General features: G+C 61.9%; 2 protein-coding genes across 3 annotated transcripts; one reads left to right on the top strand and one right to left on the bottom strand.

Annotated features, from left to right (window-relative positions):
- On the bottom strand, positions 1-7,208 carry SLC5A5 (solute carrier family 5 member 5). Its single transcript, XM_061366707.1, has 16 exons — positions 7,182-7,208; positions 5,834-6,078; positions 4,220-4,709; positions 4,071-4,136; positions 3,753-3,804; positions 3,588-3,655; positions 3,362-3,516; positions 3,137-3,277; positions 2,675-2,804; positions 2,467-2,555; positions 2,256-2,368; positions 1,796-1,866; positions 1,203-1,289; positions 920-1,125; positions 390-493; positions 1-293 (listed from the first exon to the last, which is right to left on the bottom strand). Exons 1-16 carry the CDS (start codon positions 7,206-7,208, stop codon positions 73-75), a joined length of 2,265 nt encoding a protein of 754 aa, XP_061222691.1. The 3' UTR covers positions 1-72.
- On the top strand, positions 6,622-14,992 carry JAK3 (Janus kinase 3). Of its 2 annotated transcripts, XM_061371094.1 has the most exons (24): positions 6,622-7,172; positions 7,493-7,687; positions 7,801-7,924; positions 8,026-8,137; positions 8,560-8,705; positions 8,869-9,151; positions 9,224-9,346; positions 9,429-9,586; positions 9,757-9,868; positions 9,956-10,142; positions 10,585-10,706; positions 10,791-10,922; positions 11,004-11,088; positions 11,161-11,294; positions 12,080-12,218; positions 12,284-12,435; positions 12,954-13,104; positions 13,178-13,317; positions 13,532-13,721; positions 13,798-13,922; positions 14,033-14,205; positions 14,279-14,396; positions 14,468-14,578; positions 14,667-14,992. In XM_061371094.1, the coding sequence occupies exons 2-24, from the start codon at positions 7,501-7,503 to the stop codon at positions 14,775-14,777; spliced, it is 3,315 nt and encodes a 1,104-aa protein (XP_061227078.1). In that variant the 5' UTR covers positions 6,622-7,172; positions 7,493-7,500; the 3' UTR covers positions 14,778-14,992. The 2 variants fall into 2 exon arrangements, with proteins under 2 accessions (XP_061227078.1, XP_061226267.1); XM_061370283.1 differs by having other exon boundaries at positions 11,004-11,294.
- Positions 14,993-15,460: the final 468 nt, after the last annotated feature.

The raw sequence follows: 15,460 nt of genomic DNA, 5'->3' as shown, positions 1-15,460 counted from the left end.
TGAAACAGCTCTTCCTTTATTGGACACTCTATCCTGTGTTATCCTACCCCTGTGATCCCCCTGCCCCACACCCTACACGTGGGTCTCCTGCAGCAGGAGGTCAGTGGTGGTGCTAGGCTCGGGAGGGCTCCAGGGGGTGCTGCCATCCCCCTCCAGTAGCACCTGAGGGGCTTCAGCCTTGCCCAGGGCCTCTTCCCCCGGGGTTCTGCTGCCTGTGGGGGCCACTGAGGACGTCTGTTTCGTGATGTCCCACCACAGCACGCCCGGGGGCAGGCGTGTCCGCTTGCTCGGCCCTGCCAGAAAGGAGGTGCTATAGGGAGGGGCTGTGTGGGGAGGACACATTGACCCCCGTGATGCTGGGTGATGTCCCTGTCTGGCCCGACTCTCACCTGACACGGAGCTGAGCAGGACCCCGGCCACCACTGTGGTGAGGGTCCCCAGTGCCCCATAGTACAGGTAGGAGATGGCATAGAAGTCAGCGACGATGGCTGGGCTGTGAGGGAGCAGCAGAGGCAGCCATGTGACATCACAGAGAACAGGGACAGGAGTGTGATGTCACAAGGAACAGCACAGTGTGATGTCACAGAGAACAGGGACAGGAGTGTGATGTCACAAGGAGAGCAGTGTGATGTCACAGAGAACAGGGACAGGAGTGTGATGTCACAAGGAACAGCACGGTGTGATGTCACAGAGAACAGGGACAGGAGTGTGATGTCACAAGGAACAGCACGGTGTGATGTCACAGTGAACAGGGACAGGAGTGTGATGTCACAAGGAACAGCATGGTGTGACGTCACAGAGAGCATGTAAAGTGGTGTGCAGTCACAGTGAACAGAGAGGTGTGACGTCACAGTGAGCAGGAAAAGCAAAGGGCACAAAGTGACATCAGAGGAAGCCTCCCCCCAAGCCCCCCACTCACCGTGCTGGCGCCGTGGGTTCCTCGGGGGGGAGCAGCGGTCCCAGCACCAAGGTGCTGTTGGTGCCAGCGGTGCGGTTGTAGAGGGGGCAGAGGGCTCCGGAGGCTGGCAGCACCCCCATGGTCGCAGCGCTGGGGGGGTACAGGGTGCCCCCCACGGCCACCCACAAGGAGAGGGCCAGGCCAACGGCCAGGCCCCCCATCACGCCCTGCGCAGAGCAGGAGGGTCCGCACGGCCCGGAGCGGGGGGCAGCGGGACCCTCAGGAAACCCCAACCAACACTCACGGCTGTAGAGCACATGGGCAGGAACATGCCCAGGATGAAGGCACCCAGCAGCGGGCCGCTGATCACCCCCATGACTGTGAAGGAGCCCTGAAAGGGGGGTGAGAACAAGGCCCCAGTGCCCCAGGTGGAGGGTGGTGAGGGGGAGGAGGAGGAGTGGGAGGATGACGACGATGAAGTAGAGAAGGAGGAAGAGGAAAAGGAAAAGAAGGAGGCGGAGGAGAGGAGTGTGACATCAAAAAAGCAGTGTGACGTCACAGGGAACAAAACGGTGCCGTCACACACAAGGAGGACAAACAGGAGAAAAAGGAGGAAGAGGAGGAGGAGAAAGGAGGAGAAGGAGAAAGAGGAAAACAAAGAGAAGAAACAGGAGGAAAAGGAGGGAGGAGGAGAATGAGGAGGGTGGGAAGAGGGAGGAGGAGGAAGAGGAAGAAAAAGAGGAGAAGGAGGATGATGATGGCGAGGACAAGGAGGAGAAGTAGGGCGCTTGGCTGTGCCCCAGGCCCTGGCCAGCTCCAGGGCTCTTGGGCAGCCGGTGGCGCGTGGCCAGGGCAGGGGGCTCTTAGCTGGACGTGGTTCTGCTCTGCAAGGCTCACCTGCAGCACACCCCCCCCCAGCAGCGAGGCCAGAGCAGCCACCGTGATGCACGAGGTGCCATAGATGAGCGCTGTGGGGAGAGGGGGCAGCTCAGCACCGCTGGCATGCACAGCATGGCATGACATGGCACAGCACGAAGCAGCATGGCATTACACAGCATGACATGGTATGGAATGGCACAGCATGGCATTGCATAGCATGGCACCATGGAATGGCACAGCATGACATTGCATAGCATGGTACCATGGTGTGGCACCATGGCATAGCACAAACCAGTGCGGTGCAGTACAGGACAGTGGTAGCATGGCATGGCATGACAGTGCGGAATGACATGGCACAGCACAGCTCAGGGCAGCACAGCATGGCATGGCACGGGATAAGGTAGCATGGCACCATGATGTACACCACGGTATGGCACAAAGCAGTGCGGTGCAGGTGGCACAGCCTGGCAGCACTCACACAGCCCCTTGGAGATAAGGGTCAGCCGCCGCGGTGCCAGCGCAGGCAGCCTGGGCTTGATGAGGTCCTCGACAGTGACGGCGGCCATGGCGTTGATGCTGGTGGAGGCCGTGCTGTGGGGCGGGCAGTGCTCAGCCCCAGCAGCCAGCAGGAGCCCCTTCCCACAGGAAGCTTTGGGGTCCCCTTGGGGAGAGAGGTGCCCCATCCTCACCTCAGAGTCCCACTGTAGGCACAGGCCAGGAACAGCCCGGGCACCCCTGGGGTTGTCTTGAAGATGTCAAGCACCAGGTAGGGCATGTACTATGAGGGAAGAGGTTGCATTGAGGGGGCAGTCCCTTTCACCCAGTCCCTGGGTCTGTCCCTTTCACCCTTCCACTTCGCTGCCCTCCATGTGCAGCTCAAGAGGGCAGAGCTGGTACCTGGTCGGGGGCTGAGATGTAGCCAGCAAGGAGGGGATCGCAGTCCTTGTAGAGTGCAAACATCACAAGGCCACAGGCCACTGCACTGGAGACGATGCAGAAGAGCCCCACTTGATTGACCAGCAGTGCCCTGTGAGCAGGGGGAGGGAGAAACCTCACTGAGAGGAGACCTGCAGCATGTGGGGTCCATGCAAGGGTGCACGGGCCATGCAGTCACACAAGGGCAATGCAGGGGTGCAGGGTCAATGCAAGCTTGTCAGGTCCACACAAGGGTATAAGGTTCATGCAGGGTCCATGCAGGGTTGCAAGGGCCATACAGGGATTCAGGCACTGGGCTTCCTGAGTGGACAGGCTGGATGTGGCCATTGCAGCCATCACCCTCACTCAGAGCAGCCCCTTGCCACCATGCACTATCCCATGCAGAGCAGGATCCAGCCCATCCCTGCATCCCCATGGACTCACATCCTGGCCTCCCTCTCGGTCCTGCAGGCCACATAGCGCTGGACCTGGGCCTGGTTGACACCGTACATGGACAGCCAGACCAGCGTGCCTCCCACCAGGAAGGTCCACACCGTGTACCGGCTCCGTGGGTCGGGGTTGAAGCTGGGCACCGGGATTTGGGGTGAGCTGGGGCTGGCGCTGGCCCCCACTCACACCCCGGCACCCCACAGGCTGGGGGGGACTCACTCTGCCAGGTTCACCCTGGAGCCATTGGAAGCAATGGCCAGCACCATGGTGGGGCCCCCCACCAGCAGCACCCCTCGGATGATGATGGCGAGGAAGCCAGAGAGCATCACGAAGACCTGGAAGACGTCTGTCCAGACGACAGCCTTCATCCCACCCTGCACAAGACAGAGCTATAGTGACCCCAGGGAACAAAGGCTCCCCCAGGGCCCTCCACTCCCTCCCTCACTATGGTGGTGTAGAAGGTGCAGATGGCTCCGGTGGAGAGCAGGGACGCCCAGATGTCCAGGCCGGTCACTGGAGGAGAAGAGAAGGTGCTGAGCAGAGCCCTGGGGTGCAAAGACAAGGCTGAGATGTCCCCAGTGCAGGGATGGGGACATGAAGGGGATCACACCTTGGTTAAGGATCAGGGCTGGGGCATAGATGACGATCCCTGTGTACAGCATCTGTGGGAAGAGGAGGGTCAGCGCTGCATCCCACTGGCACCATGGGGATGGGGATGGAGCATGGTGGTGCTGAGAAAACACTGAGGTTTTCATTTCAAACACAGCTCCTGCTGGGGTCTATTTGCTTTGAGCCACAGAAAACAAGAGCTCAGGAATGTAAAGGCTTCCTGGGGGACTCGGGACAGCACCAGCACAGCCGGATCCGAGTCCCTACCATGTGCCATGCCCCACTGTCACCATCCCACCCATGCACCGTGGACACGCACCGTGGCCATCACGTACTGCAGGGTCCCGCAGAGCCGCACACTCCTGCTGAAGCGCCGCTCCAGGTACTGGGGACAAGGAGAAGGGACGGTGATGGGTCCATCCCAGGGGCTGGGTGCATCCCTGTGCCCCTCCACCTTGCTGTGCCCACCTCATAGGTGCTGGTGAGCCCCAGGCGGTAGAAGACAGGGAGGAAGAGCTTTGCAGTGAGCAGTGTGTTGAGGAGCTGCCCCAGGCACATCCAGAGGAACTTGGCTCCGTACCGGTGCACCTCGGCCGGCACCCCCAGCACTTGGATGGCTGACATGAAGCTGGCGGAGAGCGAGAGCCCCACGGGCAGTGCTGACATGCGCCGGCCCCCCGTGAAGAAATCCTCCGATGTCTTCTGGCCACCCCTGGCGAGGCCGTGGAACAGCCCGATCCCGGTGGACACCAGCAGCATCAGGGCGAACACCCCGTAGTCCCAGAGGCTGAAGGTGAGACGCTCTGGCACCCACAGCTCCAGGCTCCCTGACGGTGCCAGCGTGGCGGCTGCAGGGGGAGAGACCCCAGCCAGGGACACAGCACAGGGACACAGCACACACAGCACAGGGACACGGCACACACAGCACAGGGACACAGCACAGGGACACGGCACACACAGCACACACAGCACACACAGCACACACAGCACAGGGACACGGCACACACAGCACACACAGCACAGGGACACGGCACAGGGACACGGCACACACAGCACACACAGCACACACAGCACAGGGACACGGCACACACAGCACACAGCACACAGAGCACACACAGCACACACAACACAGGGACACAGCACAGGGACAGCACACACAGCACAGGGACACAGCACACACAACACAGGGACACGGCACAGGGACAGCACACACAGCACAGGGACACAGCACACACAGCACAGGGACACGGCACAGGGACAGCACACACAGCACAGGGACAGCACAGGGACACAGCACACACAGCACAGGGACACGGCACGGGAACACGGCACAGGGACACAGCACACACAGCACACACAGCACAGGGACACGGCACAGGGACAGCACACACAGCACAGGGACACAGCACACACAGCACACACAGCACAGGGACACGGCACACACAGCACACACAGCACACACAGCACACACAGCACAGGGACACAGCACACACAGCACACACAGCACAGGGACACGGCACACACAGCACACACAGCACAGGGACACAGCACACACAGCACACACAGCACACACAGCACAGGGACAGCACACACGGCTCAGGGACACAGCACAGGGACACGGCACAGAGACACAGCATGCACAGCTAGGCTATGCCACAGCAGCACTGGTGCATCCGAGGGCAGTGAAACTGGAGGGGGAGAAAACTCCATGTAGTTATTGAGCAGCACTCAGAAAGGACCAAGCATGCAGTGGAAGGCACGTTTGCCACCCTTTCCCATCTCAGCCCACCCGGTCCCTGTCCCAGGTCAGGTCTGTGCTGAGCAGCCGGGTGGGTGTTTGGCTGCAGAGCCCAGACTCCCGAGCTCAGCACAGGAATTGCCCTGGGTACCTCCCTTGGCAGAGCATGCAGGAGAGGAGAACAGCAGCGCCTGGTCCAGCAGCTCCAGCGCACTCCAGGCACCGGCCTCACGGCTCCCTCACCCGAAGGACGCGGAGGCTCAAGCAGGGAGCAGCAGAGCCGCAGGCAGCAGCCGGGTTATCTCCAGCCCCAGGGACAAAACAAACCCAAACTAAACCTTTACCCAGAGCCGAGCAGGGACCCGGATCCGCGCAGCCGGGGGGGAGCGGGCGCTGCCGGGGGTCCCGCTGGGTCGCTGCTGTGGTGTCCGCGGCCGTGGCGAGGGGCCGGCTGCACCTCGGGCTCCTGCAGCAGCGGGGCGGGCGCCGGGGGCAGGTTCAGGCCGTCGGGGAGGGAACCTTGGAGCGTCGGGGGGCCGCGTCCATAACCCCGGTTAACTCCCGGCGCCCCGTACCGCAGCCGCTGAGCCTGGGGGAGCGCAGGGATGGAGTCGGTTAATGGGATATGTGTCGTCAGGCGTGGGGCCGCCCGGCTTCCTCGTTCCCTGGCACAAAAGCTGCTTTGTCCCGCCCGGCACCTGGACAGGTTTTGTCCCACAGGGATTTCCCCACTTTGGGCTGAGCCCTGGGGATAAGCCTGCGGCTGGGACCGGGCGTGAGCCCCAGTGTGGGAACAGAGCCACCGCAGGGCATCACTGAGCACTGAGGCAGAGGAGAGGCCCTGGCCCCCGGGGTTTGACCCCAGCTGGTGGCCTTGTCCCCAGCCTGTGTCCCCAGGGACCCCCTTCCCTCCTCGCCCTTGGCTTTGCCTCCTTGCTGAGCTGGTTAGAGCAGCAGAAGAGAGAAAAACAGCAAGTGGTGGCTGCTGGGCCCAGCCACATCCGTCAGTGGGTACGTGCGATGCTGCACGGCACGGGGACCAGGCATGCACCAGCCCCATGGTGACCCAAAAGGCACAACAGCACCAGCAGCAGCACGGGGCCACTACTGGGGTGAAGGGGCTGAGCCCATCTCAGTGGGGCTGAGTGGAACAGGGAGGGTCCCAGCAATGGGGTGCAGTGGGTGGCAGGAAGCACCTAGTCCCTTACCCTGCACAGTGGGGTGGGACAGGATGGGGCTCCTGGCAGAGCACTGCCCACCCCTGTGGTATCCACAGCACCGGATGCTGCGGTAGGACCAGCAAAGAGCTGGGTCCACTGGGGTGCCCAGTGGGGTGCCCAGCACCAGGTGGGGTGCCCCATTTCCTGCCCCTTCACCCCCTGGCTGGTCCCTGCAAGCTGCGGTAGCTCCTTTCTGCCCCGCACCCCAAACTGCCCCCCCTTGCCAGGAAGCTGCCTGTGAGGAGGCTGTGGGCAGGAAGGAAGTCACCAAGGGGAGTTTTGACTCTCTCCTTTCCTCATAGGCTCTGAGCAGCCACTTACACAGCCCCAGAACCCTGACCAGGACCCTGACCAGGACCCCGACCCAGGAACCCTGACCCCAGAATCCCAGTCCAGGAGCCCTGATCCAGCGGCACAGCCTGGACCCGGACCCATTCCTCAGGGCCAGAGCACTCAGGAGCAGGTACCGTACCAGCCCAGGGGGCTTCATGAGGTCCATCCAGCCCGCCCGAGCACACAGATGAAGCTGAGTCCTCTCTGCCCATTCCTGGGGCGATTCAGGGCATGGGGACAAAGAGAGCAGCAGGGGGTGGTGGGGTTATCCCCATGCCTGTGAAACAGGCTGCGTGCCTCAGTTTCCCCTTCATCCTCACCAGGACAGGCTGACCCCAGCAATGGAGGTGCTGCAGGTGCAGTGGTTGGGTTTGATTTCAGGGAGGATGCAAAGGGAAATTGATGGGGAAGGGGGTGAGGTTCACAGCTGAGCTCCCCCTGTCCTTGCAGCCTCCACCATGGCCCCGCTGGGTGAGGAGACCCCCCTGATTGGGGAGCGCTCCTGCAGCCTCTCCTCTACTGAGACTGGCACCCTCCAAGTGTACCTGTACCACCGCATGCCCCCTGGTGCTGCTGGTGTCCTCACCTTCACCTTCGGAGAGTACACGGCCGAGGAGCTCTGTGTCCACGCTGCCAAAGCCTGTGGTGAGCATCAGCCCCAGTGCCACGGGTACCAGCTGTGCCTATCGGCTCCTGATGCTGTGGGTACCGGCTCTACCTGTCCCCTGGGAGGGTCGTGGCACTGTTCCCGTTCCCAGGTGTGCTGCCCATTTGCCACCCGCTCTTCTCCCTGGCCACCGAGGACCTGAGCTGCTGGTTCCCTCCCAACCACCTCTTCACTGTCAACGAGTCCTGCAGCCAGGTCGTGGTATACAGGATCAGGTACAGCCCCAGCATGGCTCTCTGGGGAGTCTCTGATGACTGATAGAGGTTGTGTGCTGTGGGAGATGTGGCGCTGAGGCCTCCTCTGCTCTCTCCATCAGATTCCTGTTCCCCAGCTGGTGTGGGCTGGGGCAGTCCCACCGTTTCCAGTTGCTGAATGACCGGGCCAGCCCTGTCCTGGACTATCCCGTCATTGATTACCTTTTTGCCCAGGTGAGACCTTTCAGGCTGGCATCCCTGTCCCCAACACCAGGGACCACAGGTGAGGTCCCGTGTGGCATCTCAGGGGTGTGATATGTGTTAACCTCAGTGCAGCAATATCCTTTACTGCTCAGAGCCATGCCACCCTCCTCCTCTTCCTCCTCCTCCTCCAGCACCCACCACAATGCCTGTGGGACATGGGTCCTCCTACTCACCTCATCTGGAGCATCCCACACTGGGTCTGGGGCACCCTAGGTTGCTGATATGGGGGTCACAGTGTCCCATGGGGGGGTGCATGCCCCAGGACAGAGCCACCTCCTGGGCAGCAGCAGGAACCCAGAGCCTGGAGCAGGATGTGATGTGCTTGGGGTACATCAAGTGTAGGGTGGGGGGGCTGGCACAGGGAACCCCCTCCAGCTCCTTGCCCTCCCCAGTCCCGCAGTGACTTTATTGGGGGCCGCATGGCCATGGTGCTGAGCCTGCCCGAGCAGGAGGAGTGCCTGGGCCTGGCTGTGCTGGACATGCTGCGCATCGCCAAGGAGAAGCACCAGAGCCCCAGTGAGGTCTTCAGCCATGTCAGGTGAGCTGGGGGCTGTGGGGACAGCCCAGAACCTGTAACAACAGCTCAGCACTCATGGGGACAGCCTGGAGCTCAAGGGAACAGCCCGGCACCCATGGGGACGGAGCAGCACCTATTGGGACAGCCTGGCACCCACCACTGCCTCACCACCCCACCCCTGCAGCTACAAGTCCTGCATCCCGGCAGCACTGCGGTGCCAGATCCAGCAGCACAGCTTCCTCACCCGCAAGCGCATCCGGCACCGCTTCAGCAAATCCCTGCGGAAGCTCGGGGGCTGCCAGCCTGACGGGTGCTGCCTGAAGCTCAAGTACCTGCTGGACCTGGAGCGGCTGCAGCGGTGCTGGGCCGAGGAGAGCTTCCTTGTGCGCGCTACCGGCTCTACCGCAGACATCACCGTCCATGTGGCCGGTGGAAACGGCATCTCCTGGAGCTGCAGTGGCTCCGAGGTGCGGGTGGAACTGCCCTGGGGGGTGGGATGAGGGTGGGAATGTGGAGCCAGCGCTGGTTGTGTCCCTCAGAGCCGACAGCACTTCTGTGACTTCCCTGACATCGCCGATATCAGCATCAAGCAGGCGAGCAGGGACGGCGTCGCTGTGGAGAACCGTGTTGTCACCCTCACCAAGACAGACAACCGGGTGCTGGTGAGATGGGGGTGGGGTCTGGGGGATCCCCATGGGGCAGGGGCCGGGGGTGCTGTGGGGCTGACCCCCAGCCCTGCTGCAGGAGGTGGAGTTCCCCTCGTTGCGGGACGCACGCTCCTTCGTGGCCCTTATCGATGGCTACTACCGCCTGACGGCCGATGCCCACTACTACTTCTGCAAAGAGGTGGCCCCCCCCCGGCTCCTGGAGGACCTGGAGAACCAGTGCCATGGGCCCATCAGGTGGGTGCCGGGACCCCTCCTTTGTTAACCCTAACCCGTGGGTGGTGGAGGGAGGGGGAAGAAATCACTTGGGTTGGAGACGCCGATCCCCGTCCTGCTCACTTCTGGGTGATGCTGGGCCCACCGCAGTGCCATGGTGTAGGGGTGAGCAATGGGGGATCCTTTTGCAGCTCCGAGTTCGCTGTGAACAAGCTGAAGGCGGCCGGGAGCCGCCCGGGGCTGTTCCTGCTGCGCCGCAGCCCACAGGACTTCGAGAGCCTCCTGCTGACCGTGTGCACCGAGGTGAGAGCGGCACCAGCACCGGCACCAGCGGGGACCTGCGGCGTGCCCGGGGTCCCTGTGCCGCTGAGCCAGGCTCTCCCCCTGCAGACGCTCTCCGGCCGGGACTACAAGCGCTGCCTGATCCGCAGGGACGAGGACGGGAGCTGGGGGCTCTCGGGGGTGCCGCGGCGGTTCTGCAGCCTGCGGGAGCTGCTGGGCACCTACGGGCGCTGGGGGCTGCAGGCGGAGGGGGCCTCCATGCGCCTGGCTGCCTGCTGCCCCCCCCAGCCCAGAGGTGACCGGGGAGGGGCTGGGGCGTGATGTCACTGCATGGGTTGTGTGACGTCATGCGGCTGTGTGTCACCACCGAGGTGTCACAGAGCAGGTTAATGACATCACAGAGGGGTGTTGGATGGTGTCACAGAGCGGTCTGTGTCATCACAGAGCTGGTTGTGTGATGTCACAGGGCAGGCTGCATGATGTCATCAGGTGACATCACAGAGGGGTGTTGGATGGTGTCACAGAGCGGTCTGTGTCATCACAGAGCTGGTTGTATGATGTCACAGGGCAGGCTGCATGATGTCATCAAATGACATCACAGAGCGAGGCTATGTGATGGCAGCAGATGAGCTGTGTGACACCACAGGGCGGACTGTGGCATCATGGCGTGGGCTGTGACGTCACAGGGCAGACTGTGTGAGGTCACAGTGTGTCACAGCCGGTCCCCTCCCCCCCAGAAAAGTCGAACCTGCTGATCGTGCGCAGAAGCTGCCCCCACCCCCCCCGCTCCCCCTGCGCCCCCCACCGCAGCCTCAACCAGATGATGTTCCACAAGATCGACCCCCAGAGCCTCGTGCGGGTACGGGGGGGGGACATGAGGCACAGGTGGGATGGAGCGCATGGGCAGGGACCCCCATTACACCAGCGTCCCCTGCTCCTGCAGGGCGAGAGCCTGGGGCAGGGCTCCTTCACCCACATCTACAAGGGCATCAAGCGGGACCAGGGGGAGGACGGGTGCTACCAGACCACGGTGGTGCTCAAGGTGATGGATGGCAGGCACCATAACTGCTCTGAGGTGAGGCAGCAGCAGCCCCAGCTCCCAGCACTGGGACAGGCCCCCATGTTGCCCCCCTGAGCCAGTCTCTCCCCCATCCAGTCCTTCCTGGAGGCCGCCAGCATCATGAGCCAGCTCTCGCACAAACATCTGGTCTTGCTGCACGGCGTCAGCCTTGGGAAGGACAGTGAGTGCTGGGGTGATGCACAGGAGCCTGGGGACATGAATGTGCTGGACCTGCCTGTGCTGTCCCCCCCAGGTATCATGGTGCAGGAGTACGTCAGGTATGGACCGCTGGATCTCTACCTGAAGAAGAATCAAGGTGAGGGCAAGGTGACGACGAGCTGGAAGCTGCAGGTGGCCAAGCAGCTGGCGTATGCCCTCAACTACCTGGTGAGTTGCATCCATGTGTCCTGCAGCTCCTGTGGGCCAGCTCTCCCAAGTCCTTATCCCATGGCTCTCTCATGTCTTTATCCCATGGCTCTTCCATGTCCTTATCCAGTGGCTTTCCCATGTCCTTATCCCATGGCTCTCCTGTGCTCTCATCCCACGGCTCTCCCGTGTCCTCATCCCACAGCTCTCCCGTGCTCTCATCCCACGGCTCTCCCGTGTCCTCATCCCATGGCTCTCCCATGTCCTTATCGCATGGCTTTCCTGTGTCCTTATCCGATGGCTCTCCTGTTTCCTTATCCCATGGCTCCCATGCATCTATGCCCCATAGCCCTCATGGGCCCACATCCCACAGCTCCCATGCATCCATGTCCTACAACACCCATGAATCTATGTCCCATAGCCACCATGCATCCGTGTCTAGCAGCACCCATGCATCCATGTCCCACAGCATCCATGCATATGTCACACAGCACCCATGCGTCCATGTCCCACAGCTCCTATGCATCCATGTCCCACAGCACCCATGCATCTGTGTCGCACAGCATCCATGCATCCATGTCCTGCAGCTCCAGCACATCCATGTCCCATAGCTCCTGTGCATTTGCATCCTTCGGCATCCATGCAACCGTGTCCCATAGGTCCTACACACCCATGTGCATCCACGTCCCCACAGTTCCCACACATCCCCATTGGGTCACCCTGGCTGGACCAGCTCAGCCCCATGCATGGGGCTGCCCCATGGGCTGGGGCTGCACTGATGATCCTGATCCTTCTCCCCTCCACAGGAGGACAAGAAAATCACGCATGGCAACATCTCAGCTAAGAAGGTGCTGCTGGCACGGGAGGGGGACGTGGCCAGCGGCAGCCTCCCCTTCATCAAACTCAATGACCCTGGAGTCAGCGTCTCCATCCTGACCAAGGACAGTAAGTGCTGGGGCTGGGGGTGCCAGACCTCCCCCATGGGTGCTGAGCAGGGCCCCTGTTCGCAGTGCTGGTGGAGCGCATCCCCTGGCTGGCCCCCGAGTGCCTCCTGGACCCCAAGAACCTGGCGCTGCCCGCGGACAAGTGGGGCTTTGGGGTGACCCTCTGGGAGATCTTCAGTGGTGGGAACATGCCTGTGAGCCTGCTGGAGCCCCAGAAGGTGAAGCTGCCCTGTCCCTCCATCCCAACCGTTTTGAACCATCCCACTGTATCCTGATCCTCCTGCCCCATTCCACTGCATCCTGACTCTCCTGCCCCATCCTCCTGCCCCATGCTGCTGCATCCCAACCCTTCTGCCCGATCCCACTGTGCCTGGGCTCTGCTCACTCACTGCCTGTCCCACCCTGGGATTTCTCTGCTGGAAGGGGCATCACTGGGGCAACGGGCACCCATGGCACCCAGAGCTGGGGTCTTGCAGGGCTCTCCCCATCCTCAGTGTGTGTTGAGGTGGTTGTGGGTCCAGTGCTGCATGGACCAGCAGTAACCAAGCCCCAGCCTGACATCCCTCACCCTTTGAGTGACCGTAGAAGCACGGAATGGTTTGGGTTGGAAAGGACCTTAAGACCATCTAGTTCCTGGGCAGTGTGAGGGGTTTGCACAGCCCAGTGAGGGGCTGTCTGAGGGGATCACAGGGCTGGCACCTCATAACCAGCCTGAGCCTTATCTCCCCCCCTGGAGAAGCTGGATTTCTATGCAAGCAGCCTCCAGCTCCCTGCACCCAAGTGGACTGAGCTGGCCACTCTCATCGCGCAATGCATGGACTACGAGCCCTGGCGCCGGCCCTGCTTCCGCGCCCTCATCCGTGACCTCAACAGCCTCATCACCTCCGGTGAGCCCATGACATGGGGAAGGGGGGTACAGAGCTTGAGCTCCCCTCCGGCCCTCACACCCTCCTCCCCCAGACTATGAACTGCTCTCGGACCTGTCCCCTGCTGATGCGCTGCTGCGGGACAGCTTCTGGGGGTGCGAGCCCCTTGCCATGTGCCAGGACCCCGCATACTTTGAGGAGCGGCACCTCAAGTACATCTCACTGCTGGGCAAGGTGAGTGGGGGCAGAGGGAGTCCCAAAATTAGGGCATGAATTGCACCCCCCCCCCCTTACCTGCGTGTGGGGCATGAAACATCCTCTGCCCGTAGGGGGATGCTTTGCGCTGTGAAGCTGAGTAGTTTGTGCCCTGTGTGGCATATGGGAGGGCACTGGGAAGATGATGGGGACCCCATCATCAGGGAACCCTGGCATCCCATATCTCCCCCAGGGTAACTTTGGGAGTGTGGAGCTGTGCCGCTATGACCCGCTGGGTGACAGCACGGGTGAGCTGGTGGCTGTGAAGAAGCTGCAGCAGGATTCGGCCAAGGAGCTGAGGGACTTTGAGAGGGAAATCCAGATTCTGCACTCGCTGCAGCACGACTTCATCGTCCAGTACCGGGGGGTCTGCTACAGCCGGGGTGAGAGCACAGGGCAGGGAGTGGGCAGGGATACTTTCCCTGCATCCCAGCTGGAGTGTGATGGATGTGGGTGCAGGATGCCGCAGGCTGCGGCTGGTGATGGAATACCTGCCCAACGGCTGCCTGCGGGACTACCTGCAGAAGAACCAGCCCCGCCTGGACCACAGGACTCTGCTCCTCTATGCCTGGCAGATCTGCAAGGTGGGACCATGGAGACCAAAGGGGTCCTGCCCTGCCCTGTGGGGTGGGGACAGATGGGGATGAAGAGGTTGTAGTCCCTGGGTTGGTGCAAGCAGCTGCATCCTGGGTAGGGCATGGAGTACTTGGGTGCGCAGCGCTGTGTGCACCGGGACCTGGCCAGCAGGAACATCCTTGTGGAGAGTGAAACCCATGTCAAGATTGGGGACTTTGGGCTGGCCAAACTGCTGCCGAAGGACAAGGACTATTACGTGGTGCGGGAGCCCGGCCAGAGCCCCGTCTTCTGGTGAGGTGCTGCTAGAGGGACGCTGTGGTGCTGGTCGCATAGCAGCCGGTGCTCAGCACCCTCCCCGTGGCAGGTACGCACCCGAGTCCCTGTCGGACAATGTCTTCTCTCGAGCATCCGATATCTGGAGCTTCGGGGTCGTCCTCTACGAGCTCTTCACCTACAGCAACAAGATCAGGAGCCCCTCTGAGGTGAGAGCCTGACCCTGGCCCTGTTGCCTTTGGTATAAGTCCTGTGCCGATGGGTACCCCCCTGCCCGCAGGAGTTCCTCCGCATGATGGGCACTGAGAAGACGGCGCAGATCATCTGCCACTTGCTGGAGCTCCTCAAGGACAACCGGCGCCTCCCGGCACCATGTGGCTGTCCTGAGGAGGTGAGAGCCCTGCCCGGGCTGGTGGGGACTCGGGGGGGCACCACCGTGCCCCACCTGATGGAAGCATCCTTTGTGTCCCCCCCCCCAGGTGTACGCACTGATGCTGACCTGCTGGGCCTTCATCCCCAGTGCCAGACCCACCTTTGGAGAGCTGGTCCCCAGGATTGAGGTGCTGCGGGATGGACGGAGCAAAGCCTGAGGGAAGTGACCCCGGCTCCCCCCATCCCTCCCCAGCACCAGGCACACAGCTTTTGGGTGCTTCACTTGGCTTTAGCGGCTACAGGGACACACTCCTCATCACCCTCCCCATGTAGTGCCACTCTGGTTCCCCCTTTTCCCCCCTCTTCTTCCTGTTGCTGCCCCCACCACAGTGGGATTTCGGATTCTAGTAAAGTTTGGTTTGTTTGCTACCCATCCAGTTCTTCAGGGCTCCTCTGGCCATGGGATGAAAGATTTGGGGTGAAATCAGGCAGAAATGGGGCCAGGGGCAGGACAGTGGCACTTGGCAGTGCCAGGATGGGAGCTGGAGCTCAGCATCACACTGGCCTCACAGTGAAGAGAGAGGTCCCCCCCTTGTGGTCCTGGGTGCTCAGGTTTGGTGTGAGCAGCTCTGACCCTCAGAGAAGAAGCCTCAGGACAGGGGTCCCCTGGGCAGCACATGGGGACCCCAACAAGATCCCATCAGCACCAAACAGTGGTGGGAGCACTGGTGTGGACCCTGCTGCACTGCAAAGAGCTTGAGCCCAAGAGCCCAAGAGCCCACCGGTACCTTGCTGCAGAGGCAGCTTGGGGCCATCCTCACCTTGCATCTCTCCTGGAGCTGGAAGCACTGAGCCCCAGAGGCACAGGGATGCTCTGCAGGGATTCAGTTCCTGCTGGGTA

The sequence above is a fragment of the Neopsephotus bourkii genome, unplaced genomic scaffold, assembly GCF_033783945.1.
Source record: "Neopsephotus bourkii isolate Nb327-2 ecotype Australia unplaced genomic scaffold, CSIRO-AGI_Nbou_v1 NB_2, whole genome shotgun sequence".
Classification (NCBI taxonomy): domain Eukaryota; kingdom Metazoa; phylum Chordata; class Aves; order Psittaciformes; family Psittacidae; genus Neopsephotus; species Neopsephotus bourkii.
The sequence above is the reverse complement of the archived record's forward strand: the minus strand, read 5'-3'. Positions and strand labels throughout refer to the sequence as shown.

Bases quoted from the DNA above. Each gene is read 5' to 3' on its own strand.
- SLC5A5 (XM_061366707.1), bottom strand. From the start codon at position 7,208: ATGGACCTCATGAAGCCCCCTGGGCTG. The intron at 2,556-2,674 runs GTACCAGCTCTG...CTTCCCTCATAG, and splicing joins ACATCTCAGCCCCCGACCAG to TACATGCCCTACCTGGTGCT. The intron at 1,126-1,202 runs GTGAGTGTTGGT...TGCTCTGCGCAG, and splicing joins TGCCCATGTGCTCTACAGCC to GGCGTGATGGGGGGCCTGGC.
- JAK3 (XM_061370283.1), top strand. From the start codon at position 7,501: ATGGCCCCGCTGGGTGAGGAGACCCCCCTGATTGGGGAGCGCTCCTGC. The intron at 8,138-8,559 runs GTGAGACCTTTC...TGCCCTCCCCAG, and splicing joins TTGATTACCTTTTTGCCCAG to TCCCGCAGTGACTTTATTGG. The intron at 13,923-14,032 runs GTGGGACCATGG...CATCCTGGGTAG, and splicing joins ATGCCTGGCAGATCTGCAAG to GGCATGGAGTACTTGGGTGC.